This window comes from Capricornis sumatraensis, chromosome 3 (genome assembly GCF_032405125.1).
Source record: "Capricornis sumatraensis isolate serow.1 chromosome 3, serow.2, whole genome shotgun sequence".
Lineage (NCBI taxonomy): Eukaryota > Metazoa > Chordata > Mammalia > Artiodactyla > Bovidae > Capricornis > Capricornis sumatraensis.
Genome location: NC_091071.1, coordinates 157,636,268 through 157,661,069, shown reverse-complemented (window position 1 = coordinate 157,661,069; position 24,802 = coordinate 157,636,268). Strand labels below are relative to the sequence as shown.

The 24,802-nt window shown below is 40.4% G+C and overlaps 1 protein-coding gene across 3 annotated transcripts in view; it reads left to right on the top strand.

Moving 5' to 3' along the window:
- The window catches only part of DOCK10 (dedicator of cytokinesis 10), a 304,971-nt gene that overhangs the window by 111,765 nt on the left and 168,404 nt on the right, over window positions 1-24,802 (top strand). For all 3 annotated transcript variants that reach the window (XM_068968164.1, XM_068968163.1, XM_068968165.1), the window contains exon 2: window positions 16,921-17,040. In XM_068968164.1, the coding sequence (XP_068824265.1) occupies window positions 16,921-17,040 (120 nt within the window). The remainder of the gene's footprint in view (window positions 1-16,920; window positions 17,041-24,802) is intronic.

The following is a 24,802-nucleotide window of genomic DNA, read 5'->3' as shown; positions in this document are numbered from 1 at the left end:
GAAGTAGTTAAAATACTACCAAGTTATTTAGAATATTGGAATTACTATCATCATTATTTTAAAACATGTTGAGAGAGGATTTAGAGAGTTACTATTGCTAGAATATTCTCCTTTTTTAAAGAAAAGTCTATAATTGCCTCAATTAAGACCCCAGTTGATGATGTGCCTACAGTTGTGTTTTTAAAAAAGTATTACTGCTCTATTTTTATCGTGTACCACTCATGATTTGTTTTAAAGTTCTTAGAAAGAGCAACCCAAAATAGGAAAGGAAATGTAAATAATGATTTAATTAAGTGAGCTGAGGGAGAGAGTAAAAATTGGTACATTCTAAAGGTTAAAAAGATTTGGTTTTGTTTACTGTTAAAAGTATTTCTGCCTTAGGGTTGGTAAACAAAATGAGAGCTCTGAAAATGTGTCCTTAATACAGAATTCTAGCTTTCTATCTGTCAGTATCAGGGCGGATGCTTAGAGCTTCAGTGATTCATATGTAATGTGGAAGGCCCACTTTATATGATGAATGATTGGGTACTCTTTTTATAGGAATGTTTATTTTACCAGGCAGTTTGTTTTGCTTGTTTTTCTTCAAGGCAAGGGTTCTTGAGCTCAGCACTACTATCATTTTGGGTTGGAGATTTCTTTGTTGTTTGGAGCTGTCCTATGCGTTGTGACCACGTTTAGTGACGGCCTGGGCGTTTACCCAGTAGATGCTGGTGGCAAGCTCTCCCCTGTTGTGACAAGCAAAAATGTCTCCCTACATTGCCAAATGTCCTCTCGGGCAAGGAGAGTGATGTCCAGGTTGAGAACCACTGCTGTAGAGATAAATAATGTTTTTGTTCATATAAACATTTTTTATCTAGAAACAGAGCAACTTAAAAAACTATATATATTTGATCATATAACGGTTGTTTATGAATAGACATTGAAAGAATATGAAAAATCAAATTAATGAATAGTCACTCAGGCTTTCATAGGCCAAAATCAAGTATGGAACACTCCATCTCATGTACCAGTGGTTCTCTTTATACTTACAATCTGTCTGGTGATAATTTAATGTGAGTAGAGTTTACTTGGAGGTCTGGCTCATAGGTCTGGCTCTGATGCCTTGTTGATTCTATCTCAGGATCTTAGTAGTATATGTCTCCCATTGGCAAACATGGGCAAATGACCCCTTTGACCTGTTCCCATGGGATGTGCCCAGGTCTTTCCACTCACTGTTTCCTAAGGAGACTATGCTGAATTCAGAATCTAACCTCTTGGTCCCCACTGATCCCAAAGGATGCTCAGTTGTGACGTCTCCACTGGCCCCATAAAAGCCTCATCAGTTGTTTACCATCAGCCTGTTAAAGAGGATAAGTTTGGAGACTTCTTTGCTTTGAGATTATGTTAACCTTCAGACCAATCCAAAAAATGCAGTTTCCTAGCTGCCTATCTCTCAGTGGAATTTAGAAGTCCTAAGGTTATGTCACCACAAGACTTACTCCTTCTTGTGTCCACTGAAAGAGACAACACACAGGAGAAGAATGTGTCTATCTTACAGAGACTGCAAGGCCGAAGGATTTGACGTTAGGACAGTCCCAGGTGTCTCCCATATAATGAAACTAATCACGCCATGAGTTATCTTAATTGAATTGGAAGGTATTGCTACTGAGAAGTATGGGGAAAGCAGCCAGTAAGGATGGTGTGTTTCCCCACAGCATTCAGTGACTGTGCATTCACATTTAATTAAGATCATTCATACAGTGAATAGCTTTCTTCTGTGGAAGGCGCTGGGGACTCCCTAATGCTGTTGCCTGCTTTTGGTCCTCCTAAGATAGGCATATCTTCTTTCACAGCTTGTCTCTTCTGTTGAGTAGAGGACTGTAGTATTATCCTGGGATTTAGCTTTCATTTTGGGAAAAAAAAAGAGAGAGAGAGTGACTCCAAGAAAGTGAAGCATGTAATTAGAGGGCTAGTGGGTCATTCTGACTGTCACCCACTGTCAGGTGACCTTGGGCAGTTTACTTAAATCATTCTGAGCCTTAGTCGCCCCTTTCATAAAATGTTCCTAATGATATCTTCCCTGTCTTAACATTTTTTATTGGAATTCATTTTGATCATGTGTATTCTGAACATGATTTGAACACTGTGAAAAGTTATGAGCTGCAAGTGTTGTGGGTTACTAATAAAACCAAGTAAAATATCAAGGACCAGGGAAGGGGCGGGGGATATAATTTCAGAGTGAGATTGTTTTTTTCAGAAACTGCGAATGTTGAAGCCACTGGGCTGTTGTTGACTCCTTCCTTCCAGGACCCTTTTTCAGTGACAGAGCCACTCAGTAGACAAAATTCTGGATTGCATCAAGCTGGTGTTGAGGGGGGGCTCCCACATCATTATATGTGTCAATGGGGGTTTCCTTTGAAATACCATTTCCCACCCCACCCTCACCATTGCCCAGCTTAGCTGAAACCCACCCAAAACCAAATTGGACTTTCCACAGCACACTCATCTGAGCTTTTTAAAAGCTAAACCAACATTTCTAGACCAGCTTCTGAGATGACTTGATAAGTGGTAAGGAAGAGGCAATTCAAATGTCAGAGTGCCCAGCAAATGAACATAAGACTTAACAGTTAGGTCAGAGGATAAAATGATTTCTTTTGAATTTTTAGATATACTCATATATTGTTATGAAAGGAGAAATAATGATCACTGGAAATAATTATCATAGATTGCAGTTCTATAATGATCATATGTATTTTGAATTCCACAAATCATTTTTTTTTTTTTTAATTTGAAAACTGCTTAGTTGTGTCCAACTCTTTGTGACCCCATGGATGAAACAGTCCATGGAATTCTCTAGGCCAGAATACTGGAGTGGGTAGCCTTTCCTTTTTCCAGAGGATCTGCCCAACCCAGGAACTGTACCGGGGTCTACTGCATTGCAGGTGGATTAACCAACTGAGCTATCAGAGAAGCCTACTTCTTGCCCTATGACAAATTTAGATATGGTTTAGTATCAAAATAGTCTAGAATACTTAACTGGAAGTCTATGACTTCCTAAATGGTACACAACTCAAACTTTATATTCTCATGATCTAGGCCAACACTTTTGTTTATTTGTTTTTCTTCAAATGCTATTTAAAGCTGTTTATTTAACTCTGTTGAAATTTTTAATTGTTTTGGAACCTTCCCTTATCAATCCAGTTTTCAAGTATCTTGTCTAAGAAATCCCTTTCCATGTTTTAATCCACTTACCACAGACAATATGCAATACGAGACAGTGCAATAGCATTATGAGAAGTTTGAGGAAAATGAAACTTACTTGTTAGATCATCAAGTAGAACAACTTCCCTCAAGTTTTGAAGTCTGTTTGGTGTTCTGTAGTCGAAGGTTTTCTCTTTAACTGCCTTTCTATTTTTATTTTTCTTTTTTTATCCAATCACCCAGTATGATCTCTGGTGCATAGAACGAAAGTTAATAAAAAGGTAGTTTCCTTCCTAAGTTACATGTCCTAATTTGGAAAGATTAAGTGTACTATTAAGTTGAGTTATGATAGCAATCATCTGTACTGCCAGAAAAATGTGAAATTCATTTAAGTAAATATGAGTTATTATTTTTACTTTGTTACTGGCTTGTGGTTAATTAATCTGCAGGATTTCAAAGTGTTTGGAAAATTTGGGCTACAAATGACAATTCCCCTTCCTCTCTAGTCATTTAGCAGTCATTTAGCCTGTTAGCACTTTAATAGAAAATTGAAAACTGTAGAAAGCTACAGACAAAGAATGTGATCTGAATGACTTTAACGTCTCTCCCACACACGTCACGTTATTACATTTTGTCCTGTTGCCTTTCTAGGCTGCATTTTATCTTTACTCTTCCACGTTAACGTGAACAGCTTCTCCCTGATCATCTGCGTTGCCTTAATACTGATACTGTTCTATACAAACATTCGCTATTACCCCTTGGGCCTATTTTATAATGAACCAGTTAGCTGAAAGGAAGTGTGGGATGGGGACCCAGGAAGCAAGAGGATGGTTCCAGGAAATGATGAAATGAGATTGAATCAGGGTTGAAATACAGCATGAAGTAGGGATGAATGCTATAAATGGACAAGGCAGAAGGAAGCCATGAAACGGGACTAAACGGGGGATCTGAATTCAATGCAGACCACAGAAATGCAGAAGTGTAAGTTGAAACTGGATCTGAGGACTCTGCCTGTGGCGGTAGCGATGGGGAACAGCTAGCCCAGGTGCCACAGAGATGCAGAGAGGATACTTTTTAAATGGACTTAAGATTAGTACCTGCAATTGAACCAGAAAGGCTCTTACTTTCCTCAAGGCTGAGTGCCAGGAGAGGGAGATGAGTGAAATCCAGAGAGAGACCAAGAAGAGAACTGCCCAACAGGGCCAAGCTTGACTTCATAACGATGCTCTTTACAACGAGCTGATCAGGAAGTGGACCACTTGTCAGAGAAGGGGAGGGGTACAGTGGACAGGAAGTAACACCATGACCCCCAAAACTCTTTAATGTCCCTAATGACAGCAGTACAAAACTTTCTTAAAACAGAGGTTCCCTCAGTTGGTGGCAGTTTCCGCTGTGATTTCTGACACAAACGTTATCTAGCATTCTCAATGGGAAAACTGTTTGCCGCCTTTCTCTCTCTTACGTGTCTTCTCTACTGCTCACACAGAACACTTCATTTCTGACACTTCCGGTCATCAAATGTGTTTCGGTTTTCCCCCACGCCAAGAAATTTTCTGCAACACTGATCTCGGGTGGCCTTGACCTTCTGTGGCTTGAAGCAGTATTTCAGTTCCCAGCCGGAGACTGAAGTCAGCCTGAGGCAGTGTGAGCTCGAAATACTAGCCACTAGACTTTGAGGACAGATAGACAATGACAAGGCCCTGGCTCTGAATTTCCACAAAGACACAGAAAGTAGTAAAATAGTAAAGTATTTATTAAGAGAAAATAAGAGTACAGTACTTGTGGAGACACACGAGCAGGGTCAGAGGGAGAATCGTGCCCTCACGGTAGTTTAATCACTTCTATGGGGCATTTCTTCCTGGTGTCCTCTGGCCAATCATCTTGGTTTGCTTGGTCCTGAGTCTGTGTTTGGTGTATCTCGGGGTTCTCCTAGGTGTGCACACATATCTCTTAGCCAAGACACATTCCAGCAAAGAGGCCTATGGGGAGGTTGACATCACCTGCTATGGGGTGACACCCCCTCCTTTTGATGTCCAAGGAGACTTTATGCGCATGTGTGGTTGGGAAGATCTTCTTGACTTCAAGAATAAGGAGTGTGTGGTCTTTGATCTCTTATCTGGGAGGATTCAGCTTCTCCTCCCTCCTATTTTGGAGTCTCTGTCCACAGGGGAGGAACTCCAGCTGCTCAGCCTGGGACTCATCTATCTCCTTGCTTCTTCACCAGCTGGATGTCCTAAATTTAACCCAGTTCTAACACTATCTGCCTGGAGACTGCATCAGATCTCACAGGTTAAGAGCTCAGACCTATGAGGCAGGCCCCACATCCCACATCAGATGCTGACCGTAAGTCTAGATTATTGCCTGTGCTTCTGACCAACCCATTTTACATTGGAGGTTCCAACCACCCACTCTTTGAATTTCAGACACCAGTTGCAAGTCCAGGTTGTTACCTGTCCTTCTGATCCACTGGCTATAAATCATGGGTTCCCATCATCCCTTCTTGGGATTGACTAATTTGCTAGAGCAGCTCACAGAACTCAGAGAAACATTTTGCTCACTAGATCATGGGTTTAGTATAAAAGGATATAACTCAGAAACAGCCAGATGGAACAGATACTTAAAGCAGGGTATAGGGAAAGAGTACCAATCTCCCTCAGATCTCCATGTGCTCACCAACTCAGAAGTTCTCCAAACCCCATCCTTTGGGGTTTTTACAAAAGCTTCACTACACAGACATTATTGATTAAGTCATTGACTATTAGATATTGATTCAAACTCAGATTCTTCTTGATCTCCCCAGTGGTCAAGGAAATGAAACTGAAAGGTCCAGCTCTCTTATCAGCTGGTTAGTTCTCCTCGAAATCACCCCTCCCCACCATCTATTCTAGGTTTAATAGGAATATTGAATGAGAGAAAGTGTTAAATACTTATGATAGGCCTTTCCATTTGATCATGATAATAATAGTAGGAAAAATAAAAGCCATCATTAGCATGTGTGCCGTGCTTAGTCACGTCCAACTCTCTGACCCCATGGACTGTAGCCAGCCAGGTTCCTCTGTCCATGGGGATTCTCTAGGCAAGAATACTGGAGTGGGTTGCCATGCCCTCCTCCAGAGGATCTTCCCAACCCCAGGATCAAACCCAGGTCTCTTGCATTCTAGGAAGATTCTTTACCTTCTGAGCCACTAGGGAAGCCCAAGAACAGGAGTGGGAAGCCTATTCCTTCTCCAGGGGAACTCCCAACCCAGGAATCAAACCAGTGTCTCCTGCATTCCAGGCGGATTCTTTACCAGCTGAGCTACCCATTAGCATATATGGGGTAAATGGTTTTTAAATGGTAGTGTTTAAAGTTACTATTAGTATTGAATTGTTCGGTATGCAGATGTTATTTCTACAAGTAAAAATATATGAATTGGTTTTAATATAGCAAATGTTTTAAGATGAAAATGGCAGAAAGAAGGAAGGTGATATGGGGCCAGCAATAGCTTAAAGACATCTGGTCGGTTGTCTGTAACACAACTTCCAGTGCAATCTGGCACCTCCTATAGAGAAAAAATTATAGTTTGTGACAGTGTCAGCACTGAAAGCAAGTGTGAATATAAACATTTTTTGGCCCCAGTTGCTCTGGTGATTAGGAGAGGGATGATTAAAATGGATTATGCTTAGTAGAAAATTAGAGATGAAAATTTTACTGAATTTATCACCTTGGAAAGCCAAGAAGGTATTTGTCTCTCATTCTCAGCATGTGTGATGTCTGATGTATTTTTTATAGAGTAATATGACATGAGACTTCATTAGTAATACATGAGTATATTAAACCTATAATTGACTATAGGAGAGGTTCTCCTTTAAGACGATTCAATTCCAAACAAAGGTAAGTTGAGGAAATAGTAGTCCCTTATTGTAGGTGCTACTTCTAGTATTATTTCATTTTAGTTTTCTTTAATTGCAAGCAGAAGAAACCTTCCCTGGTAAACAAATGTATCCAGAGAAGGGAACAGAAGGAATAATGAAGGGACAGGCTGGCAAAGAACAAGAATGGACTTAGAGTAGCTCAGGCCAGTGGGAAACAGGAACGGTCTTGGTGTTGGAAACTAATGGACTGCCCTGTGAGATTTTGGCATCTCTCCTGCACGATTCAGAGTTCTGGAGGGAAGAGTTTAATGGGCTGGGGTCACATGTCCTTGACCACAGAAGAGTAGGACCCTTTTAATTATCAGACCCACCAACACTGCTCTTTATACAGAAGGAAGTAAGTCCTCAGAAGGAAATTTACATGCTGATACTAAAAGAAAACAGGATGGATGTGTGTGTGTATGTTAGTCATTTAGTCATGTCTGACTCTTTGCTACCCTATGAACTGTAGCCCATCAGGCTCCTCTGTCCTTGGAATTCTCCAGGCAAGAATACTGAAGTGGGTTGCCATTTCCTTCTCCAGGGGATCTTCTCGACCCAGGGTTTCCCATATGGCAGACAAATTGTTTACCTTCTGACTTAGGTCAAAAAACAGCAAATGTTCCCTCCGCATGTTCAGTTTCAAGCAGCCAACGGTTAAGAAAGGAAATAAAAGAATGAGCTATCATTATGGGAAAAATGTATTAAACGTATATGATTCATGTTGTTAAGTATTTATATTCATGTATATGTGTTTATTGGAGAAGGCAATGGCACCCCACTCCAGTACTCTTGCCTGGAAAATCCCATGGGCAGAGGAGCCTGGTAGGCTGCAGTCCATGGGGTCGCCGAGAGTTGGACACAACTGAGCAACTTCACTTTCACGTTTTACTTTCATACACTGGAGAAGGAAATGGCAGCCCACTCCAGTGTTCTTGCTTGGAGAATCCCAGGGACAGGGCAGCCTGGTGGGCTGCCATCTATGGGGTTGCACAGAGTCGGACACAACTGAAGTGACTTAGCAGTAGCAGTAGTAGTATATGTGTTTATGTACACACACAGATACCCACATACCTGTCACATTTGACCTGTTAGTTTATTTGTGTGACTGTTACAGTACTAATATAGTGTCAGAGTTTCAGCTGATGTCAGCTTTCATCACAGACTTCATGAAAATTAATCTAAAAATCCAGGCACTTAGCTCAAAGACATTAATTTCCCTGGTTATGATGTATTTTTAATGATATTTATTATTTTTCAAGTGTTTCTAGAAAACTAAGTGAGACGTGTAATTTAATTTGATTTAGATCTTCTTGGATATTTTCTACTTCTTTGCAAGTACCAGTGTTAGGCGAAGAAGCAGCCGCTTTTATTTTTTTCATTTGCTAAACAAAAATGAGTGAATTTTGACATACTAAGAGGTATATGTGGTCAAATTACCTTAAAAAAATAAGACTGAGAAGATTTAAATTCAATTTGAAAGTATACCTTCCATCATAGATCCTATAAATCTCTTCAGTTCCTTGATTTTCCTAATGAATTTATGAGTTAATAAAATAGAACATCCTGATTTTCTAACTGTAGGACTTCCTGGTGGCTCAGACAATAAAGAATCCACCTGAAATGTAGGAGACCTGGATTCAGTCCCTGGGTTGGGAAGATTCCCTGGAGGAGGGCATGGCGAACGACTCCAGTATTCTTGCCTGGAGAATCCCCATAGACAGAGGAGCCTGGCAGGCTGCAGTCCATGGGGTCTCAAAGAGTTGGACACAGCTGAGTGACTAAGCACGAAATAGAATATCCTGATTTTTCTAACTATAAAAAACTAACACAGAAAATTGTGTTGAATATTATGATTAATCATCCTATTTGCCAACAACAAATTTAACCTGCTTTATTTCACTGAAATGGACTAGGACATTTAAAGAGTTACTCCTGGCTGATTTCTTGCGAGATCTCTGTCCATTTTTGTTACCAAGGGAACCGTTTCTAAATTCAACTTAATCTGAGTTTGCCCAGCTGTATAGTTCTTAACTTTGAGTTAGCTGGTATTTTTCCATTCTCACGGAACTGTGCGCTTGAAGACAGAGAAAAGGTTAAAGGGTCAGCATAAGATGGCTTATTCTTTACTTAATCATTTCCTTTTCCATAAGTAGAGCTAGTCTTGCTTTCTGAAACTCAAACATTTGAGAGGTTGTCTAGTGGAACTCCCTTTGATGAAAGGCTAAATTACATCTGTCACACAACCACAGGCTGACAGCTTGGCCATGGATCCAGCTGCACGGGCTCTCTGCAATTTTCTTGTTTGTTTTAAACACAAATAGTGTGGAAGTTGCTTCCATTCCAGTTACACAGAGGCCAAAGGGTCCTGATGAACTTAAGATCTAACAAATCCATGTGTCCTTTAGATCTTTTGTTTCCTTTAAGAAATGTAATCCATTATCTTGATAACACTGAAATTAACAGCTGTGTTGTTTCCAGTTTGTTTGGGCGACGTGGAGATTGGTTTCTTTTTTATTTTTCGAGATCTGTGTAAAGACCCTGTGGATCCTCACCCTTAGCTATTTGTCTGTGTGTCAGAATGTGAAGACAATGTTAATTCGCATCTCATGCCCTACGAGAGGCTTCTGTATTGGTCCTGAAGTAAATCCTATTTTTGTTTTTCTGGGTCACTAGCCAGGATGAATAGTTTTGTCAGCTGACGAGAACATTCAGATATAGAATTAATTCTGTTACAAATACTCAAATTAGAACAAAGATTCAGATATCTGAAAGTAACAGGGGTGATCAAGGAAAATAGAGGAAGTCTAGACTAACATCACAGGAGGTACTGCCTGTCACAGAAAAAATATGAAGTATCTCAAAGGTAGGGGGAGAATCTCTTTGCATAGTAATGTTTCTTGAAAAGATAAGATTTTTTTGAAAAGCAGAACCAAGCAACTAGTTTAGATCAACAAACTAGAGTAACCCTAATGGTAAGTAACCAAGGTTTGGCTCGCTAAATACACTGAACAGCACAGATGTGTGGCCCCAAACTCAAGGTGTTTGCTATGGAGACTGTTCTCCACTTCTCATCCCATCAGACCCCTTTCAAACCCTTAGCCATCCTGTTAAATTCGCTGTTGCTAACAAACTTAACTTGCATGTGTGTAGGTGAGAGCTCCAGAAAGAAATTCTAACTTTGATTGTTCTCTAGATATTTACCTTGGCAAAGCTAATGAGTTTAATGCTCAAGTAATCCCAAATTTAATCCTCTCCTTTCGATCTGAAAATATAAATAAAAGAAAATTCTTTCTAGGCTGATTTCTCAAGGAAAATAAAAGGCAGAATTTCAAAGTCACTTTCATTTGCTGATATACATAATTAGGTAGATTGCCTTTCTTCTTCCTACTGGGCATAGGGCAGCCTGACTTGATCCAGAAGATATTATACACAGAGGAGACACAGCCCTATTTTTAATTTCAGTGCTTTTCCTTATGTTATTACTTCTTTTGCTTCCAATAGAATCACTAAATATCAAGGTTTGTTTGTTTCTAAAGGAAATTTAGATAATAAACATTAAAAGCATGTAAGACAGTTTCTAGCGCATGAAAAATTTAGTACCGTTGGTTTGGTTGGTTTGACTTGATGTTAGGATATATTTTGGGGTAAACTTGTGTGGTTATTTTCAATCGTTTTTGAGTAAAGAGAAATCTGTATTTGCCTGGCATTGATGGTTCCCTCAACACCCTCATATACTTCGTCTCTTTGATCTTTTTAACAACACTGCTGAAACCAGGAAGTTGCTCTTTGATTTAGTCAGTCTCACCAAGTCTCAATTTAAATGACTTTCCAAGTTACCTAGCTGAGAGGTAAAAACCCTGGGCTTCCAACTAGAGATTCTGACTTCTCATCCTTTACAAGAGGGTCCAATGCACAGAACTGTTTAAGAAACTTACCAGGTGTTTAAGGTTCCCTACAGAGCTCAAAATGCTTTCGATAATAAATTGCTAATTGTTTTTCCCTTTCTTGCTGACATTAGCTTCCAGAAGCACATACATAATCTGTAGTTATTTTCCCTGGTCTCCTATCACCAGTGTTTTATTTCTCTTTTTTTAATTACTTGAAGTTGTTAGTAGTTCAACTTCATGCACTTTTCTAGTTTCCCTCTTTGGTGGATTTTCAAAGGATAAACACTTTTAAAACCAAGCAACTCCCCAGTGTTTTCACAGAAGCATGAGAGCGTTGAAAGACAAAGTTCATTTTCACCACGATGAAACAAATGATCATTAAAGAAAATTTGGAATATGCAAGAACCAAAATCCTAAATCCCATCTAAATAAAACTGATAATATATGGATATATATTTCTAGGTTTTTTTTCTTTAAATTTTTAAAATCTTGTGCAGTTATTCAGTGTGCAGTATTTAATCCCACTTTTATTTAGCAACAATATATAAGAAATTTTGGTTGTTTTAACAAGCATATATATTTTTTCTTAGAATGGATGTGCCATAATTTCCTAGTCATTCCTTACCTTTAATAATTTATTGTTTCCTGTTTTTAGCTGTCCTTGTCCTTCAGATTTTATTACCTGTCAAAGATCTAGGTGTTCTGAACTCAAATTCTAATGTCACAATATGTGAGAATCTAAAACCATTGTCAGGATAAATTTGACCTCCTTTCATTGCCTTTCCTTTTGCAGCAATACCATATTGAACATAGACTCCAGCCTCCTCACATTCTCCCACGAAAACCAGTAACATGCAAAATGTTGTGACTTAACTAACTTTACTGAATATTTGAAAAGTTACAAGGGGGAATCATGGCATGTACCACACAGTTATTCATTGATTTTTTTTTTTCCAACCCCTATCCTATTTTCAACATCTTTTTAGATAGAGCCTCCACCAGCCTGCCTGCTTTTCTTAGCTGTCTTTGATTAAGGCAAATATTTTCTCTGTCTTGTTACAAAGGGAATATTGCAAAGATATTCTTATTTCATCTTAGATTATATGTGTGACTATTTATTTAAAATTAATGTCCTAGATGAAATCATAAAAACTTATTTACTCAACATTTATTTATTGAATACCTACTGTTTGCTCTCTGCATCCATTAAATTTACAAAAGTGCTTTAAATCTATGACTAGTGAAAATTTAAAACTCATGGCCTTTATCTACTTAACATTTATGTAAGAAGTACTATGGGTATAGTGTTGTTCTAAGAGCATAGCAAATATTACCTCATTTAATCTTATGATGTAGTTCCTACTAGAATGTCCATTTTACAGGTTGGGAAACTAGAGGTGCAGACTGATGTTGTTGTTCAATCACTCAGTCGTATCCAACACTTTGTGACCCCATGAAATGCAACACAACAGGCTTCTCTGTCCTTCACTGTCTCCCAAAGTTTGCTCAAACTTATGTCCATTGAGTCAGTGATGCCATTCAACCATCTCATCCTTTGCCACCCCCTTTTTCTCCTGCCTTCAATCTTTCCAGCATCAGGTTCCTTTCTAATGAGTTGGCTCTTCACATCAGGTGGCCAAAGCATTGGAACTTCAGCTTCAGCATCAGTCCTTCTGATGAGTATTCAGGGTTGATTTCCTTTAGGACTGACAGTTATTCTAACTAAAATAACACGCCCCAAATTCCATAGCCTATAAGTTTCAATGCCAGGACTACGAGCACTGGAATTCTGATTCTGGAGTGCATGTTACACTCTCTGTTACATCTCAGCACGGAAAACCTATACTAATATCTCCCTAAAACAAGGCTGGGTGGTCTAGATTCTTTCTTAGATTCCAGAGAAAGGTCTAGGTTGAACATTAAGTCACTGGATTTTTTTATGCATTACATACTTCAAATGCTTAGATCTTCAGTGTCTAGGTACTTTATACTCATTTGATTTCGAATTATAATTATGAAAATAATTCAGATTTTTGTGATGGAACACTGTGTTCCTGAAATTAGAATTTTAAGCTAAAGCATGGACAATGCTTACTTGGACCAGTAAACAGCTCCTGGCAGCCTTGGTTGTTACCAAGATGGCAGGTTTACCAATTGCAAGGCTTAAACTTGTGCTGGTGTTCCATGAGAAGTTGTAGAATAAGGAGCGGGGAAGGAAGCATTTGTTTTCGTGACAGGAGCCCATTCTGCTGCTGTGAAGTCGAATTGGAAGACAGCTGTGGGGTTGGGGGGGTAGATCAAACAAATGTCTTCACACCATATCAGGAGAATAGGCCTATTCCCACGGTGGTACAGCACCAGCCCAGCCACATAATAATGGGCACTGGTGGGTGCCTTTTCCCATGCCTCGAGTGATTTTTAGAACAGCTAATGAAATTCATTACTCATTTGAGAGGAAAAGAGTAAGAGCAAAAAGCACTATAAAAATCCAATCCAGTTCAGAGTAATCTTGGCACATACCTTCTCCCAGTTGGTGCATTTCCAAAAGCAAGAAGCACATGAAATTCAGGAGGGACAACCCAACCGTTGTAAAGCTATAAATCTATGCTGCTCAGTTCCCAGTTTCACTCAATGTCTCTGTAAGGAGCAGTAGTAAGAAATTAACCGATCCCATCATCCTTGTATACATCTGTCTCTTTGACCAAAACACAGAACCAACAGCTCTCTTGCTCCAGAGAGAACTACTGGTTGCGTAACCTGGATTCTCACCATCACACATACAGAAAGCATCCTTGGCAAACATCACCAATCCCAGGCTCTAGGTACTATGGAAGATATCAGGATTATTTTTCTGTATAAACCTCATATATTCCAAATAAAGAAACATTGAACTTCTTGAATATTACACTCCATTTAGCACATTCTCTGGAAAGATGGGATTTTAGTTATCCTGCAGAGTCCGAAACTTGATAAATTATATGAAGCAGAGCTGCGGGGCTTTGCAGCCTCACGTCAGGACAACCTCGGTGCAACATTTTAAACAGGAAAGGTTTAATAATATCATTCATTAATTGTCTGGCATGTCAGAGCCTGAAATGAATAGATAAAAATATACCTTCCAACAGATGCTTACAGGCAATGCCATTTATTGTGTATATTAAAAAGAGTTTAGGATTTAGTTTTCCCGCGGTCTTATTAATAACCCATGATTTGTGAATTTTGATTTTCCTATTGTACTAATTTATGTGGGGTTAATTTTGGATAGTGTTTGGACCCTAGTATAATTAAATGATGAAAAGATTATCTTCTTTGAAAGATATCCTTGACATGGGGTTGTTTATTAATGCGTGGGTTTTTGACTAATGGGAGATAAAATTAAAAGGATAGTGAGAAGATTCTAGAACATCCTTATGTCATTTGCCTTAACCAATAAATTGCTATATGCACCCAACCATACTTGCACGCTCCTATTCATGCTGGTGTGAAAAAGGGAGAGAAAAGAGAAAGTGTAAGTAGTCACATCCTGAACTGTTGGTGGAAGGACATGAGACACTTGAACTGAAGAAAGTGAGGAAACAGGATGTAACCAACCAAGTTGATGGCAGAGATAAGGCACCCTAACCCTTCTATAATGCGTTCTGTTTTACTTGCTACATTTCCTACACAAACACATTATTGGGGAAAAGGGGAAGAAGTTCCAGAATAAGCCAGGTGTTTCAAACTTGAAGGCTTATTGGGGCAGCTGGCAATGTAAATGTGACATTATGATACAAATGAACTTATTTACAAAACAGATACAGACTCAAAGGCTTACAGTACTTATGATTACCAGGTGGGAAGGGGAGAGGGGTAGGGATAGTTAGGGAGTTTGGAACTGACAGGTATACACTGCTGTGTTTAAAACAGATAACCGTTGAGGTCTTACTTAGAGCACAGGGAATTCTGCTCAACGTTATGTAACAACCTAACCGAATCACTTTGCTGTACACATGAAATTAACACAATATTGTTAATCAAATATACTCCAATATAAAATAAAAAGTTAAAAAAAAATAAATGCGACATTGTAGGGTAAGAGGCACTAGGCTATTGAGGACTATTGCTGACCTGTAATGATATACCACTACTCAAAGACGCTCAAAGCGAACGAAAAATAAAATAAGTGAGCCAAAAGCAACATCTGGAGCCTACGTTTGCCTCCTGAGCTATCAATCTCTGCTCCTCGGAATTAATTTTTGCCTGGGAAAATAGGCAATTGGAACTTAAAATAAGTCTAAAATAGAATACTCATATCAAAAGGCAGGGGAAAGATGCAAGAAGGACTTTTTTTAAAAAATCACCCATCATGCCATAGTATCTCTGTATCTTCTACTTGAAAATATCTTTCACTAAATAGATTATTTTGGGCAACTAAATTTCTTCTTTCTCCCAGCTCCACACAGAGTCTGTATTTTCATTTGCTAAATCAGCAGTCTTAATCAGAGGGCCCTTCCAGAGTGAGTATTCATTTTTCATAGTCTTCAGTTTACTTAAGCATTGTAGAATGGGTTTGATTTGCCTTTAATGCAGCAAATGCATAGAAATCCTTGTTGTTGGTCCACTGTGTTACATTTTGTTTTGTTTGTATTTGGAAAAAACATTGACTGCTACTTTGAGGAGCTCATTAGCAATTATTAAAATATTAGTAACTGTTTCTGGATCTGTTCAGCACAGATCTTCCAAAGGAGGCTTTCGAAGTTGAAGCTAAATCTGTGGCTTTGCAGAGTGGGGAGGCGTGGGGTTGATGGGAAAGGGTTTGATGTCATTGACATAGCCAATGAAACAAATTTTTTTTTTCTCATTTATGAGGAAAAGGAGGCAACAGAGGATGAGATGGTTGGATGACATCACCGATGCGATGGACATGAGTTTGAGCAGGCTCCGGGAGTTGGTGATAGACAGGGAGGCCTGGCATACTGTAGTCCATGGGGTCACAAAGATTCAGACGTGACTGAGCAACTTAACTGAACTGATGAGACCATGCATACTTTGGCAACCACTCTAGCTTCCAGGAGCCCCCAAATAATCCAATCGTCTCTTTTTATTTAGTTTACATGAATGCTTCATCCTAGAGCTAAGCGAACTCAAACTGTGTCCTTGGTCTTCTGTAATATTTTATTCTTTATTTGGGACTCCAAGTTTCTTACTTTGTGAGTTCTGTTTGGGATAAACACATCAACCATAGAATGAAACAACCACCTTCCTCCCACTGGCATTTATCTCTTGGGCAGCTTCTCTGAGGGAAGTGCTTTTCCTTTGACTTTAGGACTATGATGTGATGAGATTATCTGGCTATTTTTTTCAGACTCTTCTCCATTTTCACCACACTGTATCCATAATAATTGTGTTGTTCAATTTTACTAGAGAATTACCCAACTTCTGTCTATATCAGCAAAGAGGCTTAGAGCCAAGAAATTAATCCTGACATAGGATCCATGTTTCAGTGACAACTAAGACAGTCTGTAATACTTTGATTGCTAGCAAGGAGACAGTGTTTCGAAATAGACCCAAGTAGACCTCTCAAGGAAGTATCTAATTCACCAAAAATGATGATGATAATCATAATACTAGAGCAAGTAAGCAGAAGGCCTTTCTTCACATTGACAAAGATCAAGTTTACACAACTGTCTACTCCATGGATGTGACAGGGCTGAAAACCATGTGCATGAGGGGATCGGTGCCAACAGTTTAAATTACTGAATGAGATGTCAGGTATGTCAAGATCTCATATTATTTCAGATCTGGAAATAATACTTCTGTGGCTTTGTTCCAGATGCCTGGAGTCTCCCTGACTCCCCTGGAAGGACTGCACAGTGTCAAAGCTTTGATGGTTCTAAGAAATGAACTCCAACCAGATGTTGAGAGGAAGCAAAATTTTACATGTCAGTGGTTAATGTGATATTTTCTTTGTCTACAGCAAGAAAAGCCTCGGCTTCTCGAGCCTTTGGATTATGAAACTGTCATTGAAGAACTTGAAAAGACCTATCAGAATGATCCCCTTCGAGATCTCCTGTTCTTCCCCAGTGATGACTTTTCAGTAAGTGTTGTCTTTTCAAGCTGTCCAAGTACAGAAGAGCCCCACAGGGTGATATAAGATCCTCCCAGATTGGGTCACTGACTTTGCTTATAGACTTGGGGAGCTCAGCCCTCTTCCTGTGATCATCCTGTATCACCATCATCACAGAGGGAACTATCGCTATCATCATAGTAATGTCACTATCATCATATCTGATGATAGAAAGTGCCCAAGGGCCTTCTAATGTTGGAAGACTGGAGGCTCAGTGATACAGTGGCCACTTGAGATGGGAGGGGCATGGGGTGCTGCCTGGCTCCAGGTGGTACTTGTGTCCTTGCCAATATCTGGGTTTCTCACCACTTACCTGGCCTCACAGAGCACTTTCTCTCTTAGGCCATTTGTAACTGAAAGCTTCTAAGCAACTGAAACCAGCCAATAGCAGAGGTGGGAATCTCCTGGCACAAAAGATACAATTCTTCAAAAAATTCACCGTTAATCTTGGTTGTCCTTTGTTGAGTGTTGTGGACGAGGAAAGGTAGGCAAGTGTATATTCATGGAAGAGTTTGTAATCTGAGACATGTCTCCTTAAGGACAATGCTCACAGGCACACAGAGGGCAGTGGAGTGAATGAATAAAAAGGAGATTCATTTTGGAGACATACACAGTAAAATTCTGGATGATGAGTCCCAAACATTCCATCTCTGATCATCTAAAACATGTTTAAGTTGTTAGTGAATATCTATATAACAGAAATCTCAATGGGCAGATAGCAATGTTTCCTTTTTTTGTTTTTTTCCTAAGACAAAAGTAGTCTTAAGCATTACAAACATGATCATCTTAAAGTAGATGAAAAGGCAACTTCAAGGTAACCTTGAGAAACAGCCATTGTCCCTGGAAGCCTCTAACAAGTTGCTGGGGCCCCAGGGCTGACACTTCCTCATGCAACCTCAAACCCCCATTCCTTCTCATGTCTTTAGGACAAACCTGGCTTCTGGCTTCTAAAGGTTCATTTTTTTTTTTTCACATTTATCCATGGATTAATAAAAAAGTAGATAACTGGAAGTCAACAATTTTCTGTTCCAAGTACCAAGAGTAATGGGAGAAAGGAATAATGGGAGTAAATGAGTAAAAGTAATGGGAGAAATCTGTAGGCAATAAAAAGAAACTCTTCCAATCTGTTTTTTGGACTCTTAAATGTTTCTCACTTGAGCATTTGACACATTCAAGAGAGACTTATCTTGGGCAGAAATCTCATTTCTGTGGTCAGATCAGGCCACGGGCCCTGAACTGCTAGCACAAAGTTGAACCAAGTTTCATTTTTTAATTCCACATCCTCCTTTTCTTTCAGACCCAAGGTAAACTTTGATGAACAGTCTCTTTTTGTCAAACAGCATACACAAAAAAATTGACACTGGGTTATTGAGAAATACGTCAAAAGCTACTCAAAGTTCCCCCAACTCAAGAAGAGAGCAGAGGGACTTCCATGGCAGTTCTGTGGTTGAAACTTTGTGCTTTCACTGCAGGCGGCGTGGGTTCAATCCCTAGTCTGGGAACTAAGATCCCACATGCCATACTGCAAGGCCAAAATAAATGATATAAAATATATATTTTGAAAAAGAGAGTAGAGGCATGTGGGCTTCCCTGGTAACTCAGCTGGAAAAGAATCTGCCTGCAATGCAGGAGACCCCAGTTCAATTCCTGGGTCGGGAAGATCCCCTGGCGAAGGGATAGGACACCCACTCCAGTATTCTTGGGATTCCCTGGTGGCTCAGATGGTAAAGAGTCTGCCTGCAATGCGGGAGACCTGGATTTGATCCCTGGGTTGGGAAGATCCCCTGGAGGAGGGCATGGCAACCTACTCCAGTATCTTGCCTGGAGAATCCCCATGGACAGAGGTGCCTGGCAGGTTACAGTCCATGGAGTCACCAAGAGTTAAACACAACAAAGCAAATAAGCACAGAGGCATATAGATGCAATGTAACATTTCATTAATTTGAATTCATTTTTTTGGCATCTTTCCACATTCATTTAAACAAAGACTGGTCTGATTACATCCTTCGCTATCCTTAATGCTGTAAACAAAGGATAGCATAACATACTTTGTCATTTTCCTGAGATAAACATTTCAATAAATACACTGAGCTCTTTCATCTTATACTTGCTAAAGACCCTTGTATGACCACCCCCATTGCTTTCCAAATGAAGTGCTTTGCAAGGGATTTTCCAAAATCTGGTACTCACCCATTTCTCAAAGCCATGGTCTTCCTCCCCTACCGAATCCCCCAACCCAGTCATACACAGTCACCCTCATCCCAACTGGGGTAAGATACTAGCACAGTTCTGAATGGAACACTCTATCACTCTCACGAACACTCTCCTTTATTCATTCAACAAATTACAAACTGTAATACCAAATGCTAGATATTAATCTCAGAATGGGAAAATAGCAGTGATTAGGCAGATATTACCTTGTTTTAATGAGGCTTGCCTTCTGGTAGAAGGAATCAGGCAAAAAAAAAAAAAAGAACAGTAAATAAATTAATTAGCAAGATAATTTGGATAAAGACCAGAGTTCTGTGAAGAATGAACACTGCCAAGTAATAGAAATAATGAGGGGAAGAACTAAGCTGGACTGGATGCTCAAGGGCACCACTGACAAGCTGACATTTGAGCTGAAGTCTGAATTCCCAAGGAGGACAAGCCCTGCTAAAAGCTGAGAAAGGAAGGAGGGTTTCAGGCTGCAGGAAGTTGCTGCAAAGGCCCTGGAGAGATCTGAGATTGAAGGGCAGTATGGGTGGACCAAGAGAGTGGTCAGAGTTGAGGTCAGGCAAGGACAAGGTAAGATGTTTGCATTTTATCTGAAAGGCAAGTGGCAGGTCACTGGAGTGTTTCAAGAAGGGCAACACATGACCTGGTGTATGTCATTAGAAGCTCATCTGGTCTGTGCAGGGAAAACACATAGCAGGGTGTAGATGAAGCTGGGAGTGCAAACGGGAGCGTAGCTTGCAATTAGCAGGTGCTCAAGAGACACTGGATGCCACGTTCTTATCAGAAAATATCATATTAGACAAACAGCTAATTTTTCATTTGCATGAAGCAGTGTTTTGACAAACAAAAGGATAGTGTTGAATATTATTACATCAAGTTGCTGGCTTTTGAACAATATTCAGATGAATTGTTTTCTCTCTTTCCTACTCTACAAAGTAAGGGTTGACAAACTATGGTTCATGAGTGGCCTGTCACCTAAATTTGCATGTCTCATAACTAAGAATGGTTTTCATGTTTTTTTAAAACAGCACCCTATTTTATTTTCTTCAAAGAATTTTGTTAATTAGTTGAAGGGGAGAAAAGAATATTTTATAATCCATGAAAACTATATGAAATTTATATTTGGGTATCCATGAAGTTTTATCTGAGCTCAGTGACCCCCTTTCATTCACCTGTTGTCAGGGGCTACTTTCCTGATATGGCTGCAGAGGTACAACAGAGGTGCAGCCCAGGTGGCTCAGTGGTATAAAGAATCCACCCGCCAATGCAGGAGACGCAGGTTTGATCCCTGGGTCTGGGGGATTCCCCAGAGGAGGAACTGGCAACCCACTCCTGTATTCTTGCCTGTAAGATCCCATGGACAGAGGAACCTGGTGGGCTACAGTCCATGGGGTCGCAAGAGTCGGACATGACTGTCCACAAGTACAAGCAGTAATTGCAACAGAAAGAGAGGGCCCTAAGGGATTTACTGTCTGACCTTTCACAGAAGAAGTTTGGGAATCCCCACTATACGTTACAACCTCAATTGTTTTGGGGGCTTTCTCCTCTCCTTCTATGTAAAGTGAAAAGTGAAAGCCGCTTAGTCGTGTCCTTTGTGACTCCATGGACTGTCCACGGAATTCTCCAGGCCAGAATACTGAAGTGGGTAGCCTTTCCCTTCTCCAGGGGGTCTTCCCAACCCAGGGGTCGAACCCAGGTGTCCCGCATTGCAGGCACATTCTTTACCAGCTGAGCCACAGGAGAAGCCCAAGAACACTGAAGTGGGTAGCCTATCCCTTTTCCAGGAGATCTTGCCAACCCAGGAATCGAACCAGGGTCTCCCGAATTGCAGGCGGATTCTGTGTAAAACCCTTCCTTAAATGCCCTCTGCCACTGTGTGCTCCATCCACAGCCTGCATCACATTCAGAGGTGTTGCTCAGCAACAGCAAGGCTTCCATTTACCTGGCTAGGGTATCATTTCCCAGGCCTATCTTTGAGTGATGGGTAAGGATTCTCTGGGCTTCCCAGGTGGTTCCTCAAAATGAAAGGAGGGGAAGCAGTCCCAAGCTCCCCACTCTCCTTCCAAATGTCCTTTCCGGTTGTGCCTTATGGCTGGAAGAATCTAGCTCACTTCTGTGTTTCCACGTTACCAAGCACCCACACTGCAGCAGACATGATTCATCACTTGGTTTGTTTAATCAATATTTATTCAGCACCCACTAGTCACCGAATATAGAATAGCACTTCCTAGACAAGAGAGACTGACAAGAAAAGCAAAAGCCCCATGTTTAAGGAGTGTGTGCCCTAATATGGATGAAAACTAAAGTCGATTAAGAATGCTCATGGTGAAGAAATAACAAGAGACAAGGGCTTGATCTGGTCCTTGATACCCCTTAAAGGAGATAATTTTTTTTACCAAGGCAGTATTCCATGTACACTGCTGGCCCAAGCCATTATCATCCTTTTTCTTCTGTATCCCCAGATATAGCCTTTGACTGGTCTTCCTTCATCCTTCTTTGCCTTGCTTTGATTTATTCAAAGGAAGCTTTTGGAAATACAATCAGATAATTCCATGGACATGGAACAATGAACTGGTTCAAAATTGAGAAAGGAGTATGTCAAGGCTGTATATTGTCACCCTGCTTATTTAACTTATATGCAAAGTACATCATGTGAAATGCTGGCCTGAATGACTCGCAAGCTGGAATCAAGATTTCCAGGTGAAAGATCAACCACCTTAGATATGCAAACGATTCCACTCTAATGGCAAAAAGTGAAGAGGAACTAAAAAACCTCTTGATGAAGGAGGAAAGCAGAAAAGTTGGCTTAAAACTCAGCTTTCAGAAAACAAAGATCATGGCATTGTTCCCATCACTTGGTGGCAAATAGATGGTGAAAAAGTGGAAACAGTGACAGATTTTATTTTCTTGGGTGTCAGAATCACTGTGGATGGTGACTGCAGCCTTGAAATTAAAAGACACTTCCTCTTCCCTAGTGGCTCAGATGGTAAAGAATCTACCTGCAATGCAGAAGACCCAGGTTCAATCCCTGGAGCAGGAAGATCCCCTGGAGAAGGAAATGACAACCCACTCCAGTATTCTTGCCTGGAGAATTCCATGAACAGAGAAGCCTGGCAGGCTATAGTCCATGGGATGGCAAAGAGTCAAACACAACTGAGTAACTAACACTTTCACTTTCACTTTCCTCTTTGGAGGAAAAGCTGTGACAAACCAGGACAGGATATTAAAAAGCAAAGACATCACTTTGCTGACAAAAGTCTGTAGTCAAAGCTATGGTTTTTCCAGTAGTCATGTATGCATCTGAGAATTAGACCATGAAGAAGACTGAGTACTGAAGAATTGATGCTTTGGACTTGTGCTGCTGGGGAAGACTCTTGACAATCCCTTGAACAGCAAGGAGATCAAACCGGTCAGCCCTAAAGGAAATCAACCCTGAATATTCACTGGAAGGATTGGTGCTACAGCTGAAGCTCTGATACTCTGGCCACCTGATGTGAAGAGCCGAGTCATTGGAAAAGACCCTGATGCTGGGAAAGGATAAAAGCAAAAAGAGAAGGTGGGGACAGAGGATGAAATGATTGGATGGCATCACCAACTCAATAAACATGAACTTGTGCAAACTCTGGAAGATAAGGAAGGACAGGGAAACCTGGGGTGCTGCAGTCCATGGGGTCACAAGGAGTCGGACACAACTTAGCAAATGAATAGCAGCAACAGCTATGCTACACTTCTAGTTAAAACTTTCCAGTGGTCTCCCATTGCCTTGAGAGTCAAATCCAATTTCTCATCTGACTCCTGATGATTGCTGAGTACTTATCTTCCGGTCCTGTTTCCCTCAGTCACTACCCAGCCACCTAGCATTCTTTGTGCTCACTGAACCTGCCAAGCCCACCTGCTCTGTGGGGCCTTTATGCACCCTGCACAGGGCCTTCCTATCTTTCATTCACGATTCAGTTCAAATGCTACCGCTTCAAAGAACCGTCCTTGACTTCCAACCTACATTACCCCACCCCCCACCCTGTGTCACTCACATCCCCCGTTTGCTTCTCTTTATAACACTTACCAGTGCCTAGAAATATCTCAATTTGCTTTTTCACTCCTGTCACATGTTTCTCACCTTCAAAGAGTAACCTCAAGCAGGAATGTCCCTGTCTTGATCATGGTGAGGCCCCCAGCAACTGGAATGGCACTTGGCACCAAGCAAAGAGAAAATGAATATTTATTTCATGAATTATCTTTCAGACACATGTAGATTTTTAATTTTTTATTTATTTGTTTTTTGGCTGTGCCATGTGGCATATGGGAGCTTAATTCCCTGACCAGGAATTGAACTCGCGTCCCCTGCATTGGAAGCAAAGAGTGTTAATCACTGGATTGCCAGGGAAATCTCTTAGGTTATTGTTTTAGAATATAATTTTGAGTGCTTTTAGGAACCAAAGCCATTCTGAAATGAATTTTGAGAATAGAGAGAATGAAGTCATTGACTTTGTTGAGATCACTAATATGCTACTTTCGTCTTTGACACATCTTAACCTTAAAAAAACTGCACTAAGATCATAATCCTCTTCCCCAGAGGCTCATTCCATGTAGTACATTGACCAGCACTTAGCCATCATCAACAAAGGCTGATTTCCTCCCTGTAACACCATGTACTTATTCACTAGGCAAGGGAGAAATCAATTCATATCTGTATTTTAAGTACCCAACACAACATCTGGCTCATGGGCATTCAATAAAGATTGTTGAACATTGAATTAACATCATCTTCTTTTAGATTAAGAAACCGAAGTAGAAGTATTTCCCTCTTTCTTGGCCCATGAGGTAGAAATACTTCCTCTGGTGTGTGAGTTCTGGAGGCAGGCAGTGTGATCTTCTGTAGTGCTTGCATCAGAATCGTTTCTTGGAATAAGCAGTCTAGATGTGTTTATTAACTCATTCATTTCAAACACACGTATTCCTTCAATAATTGTGTTTCTACTCTTGTTTTTCTCATCTTTCATTTTGAAACTGGTAGTAATAGAAACTGAAGACCAAAAACTGAAGAACTTAGTCACCAAACTGTGGCTTCACAAATAGGCAAGGAGAGTAGGGGAAAAAAACAAGAGCTAAAGAACAGTTTCAAGGGCACACTGAATCATATTGTGAAGTGATTCCACTGAAGGAGAGGCTGATACAAAACAGCAGAACAAAAAAGTGAGAAAGCCAGAAATGTGTTTCTTTCTGAGCAAAAGATACAGAAAGCCTGCAGTGGCAGCATTTCTAGGAGATGTAAAACCCTTAAAGAAGACAGTTCAGGGGTTCGAAAGCAATACCGATGCTGTGGAAAGGCCACCCTCTCACCTGTATTTCCATCCGGCCCAGCCCAGCCACACTGCTGTTTCGTCAGTTTCCTGGCCCAGTTTCCTGTGAGCTATGTTGTAGACAGCAAGGACACCAACATGACCAAGAAGCCGGCTTGAAAGGTTAGACTTTCCGCACTGGTCAGTGGCTTTCTCAAAGTCATAGGTTTACATTA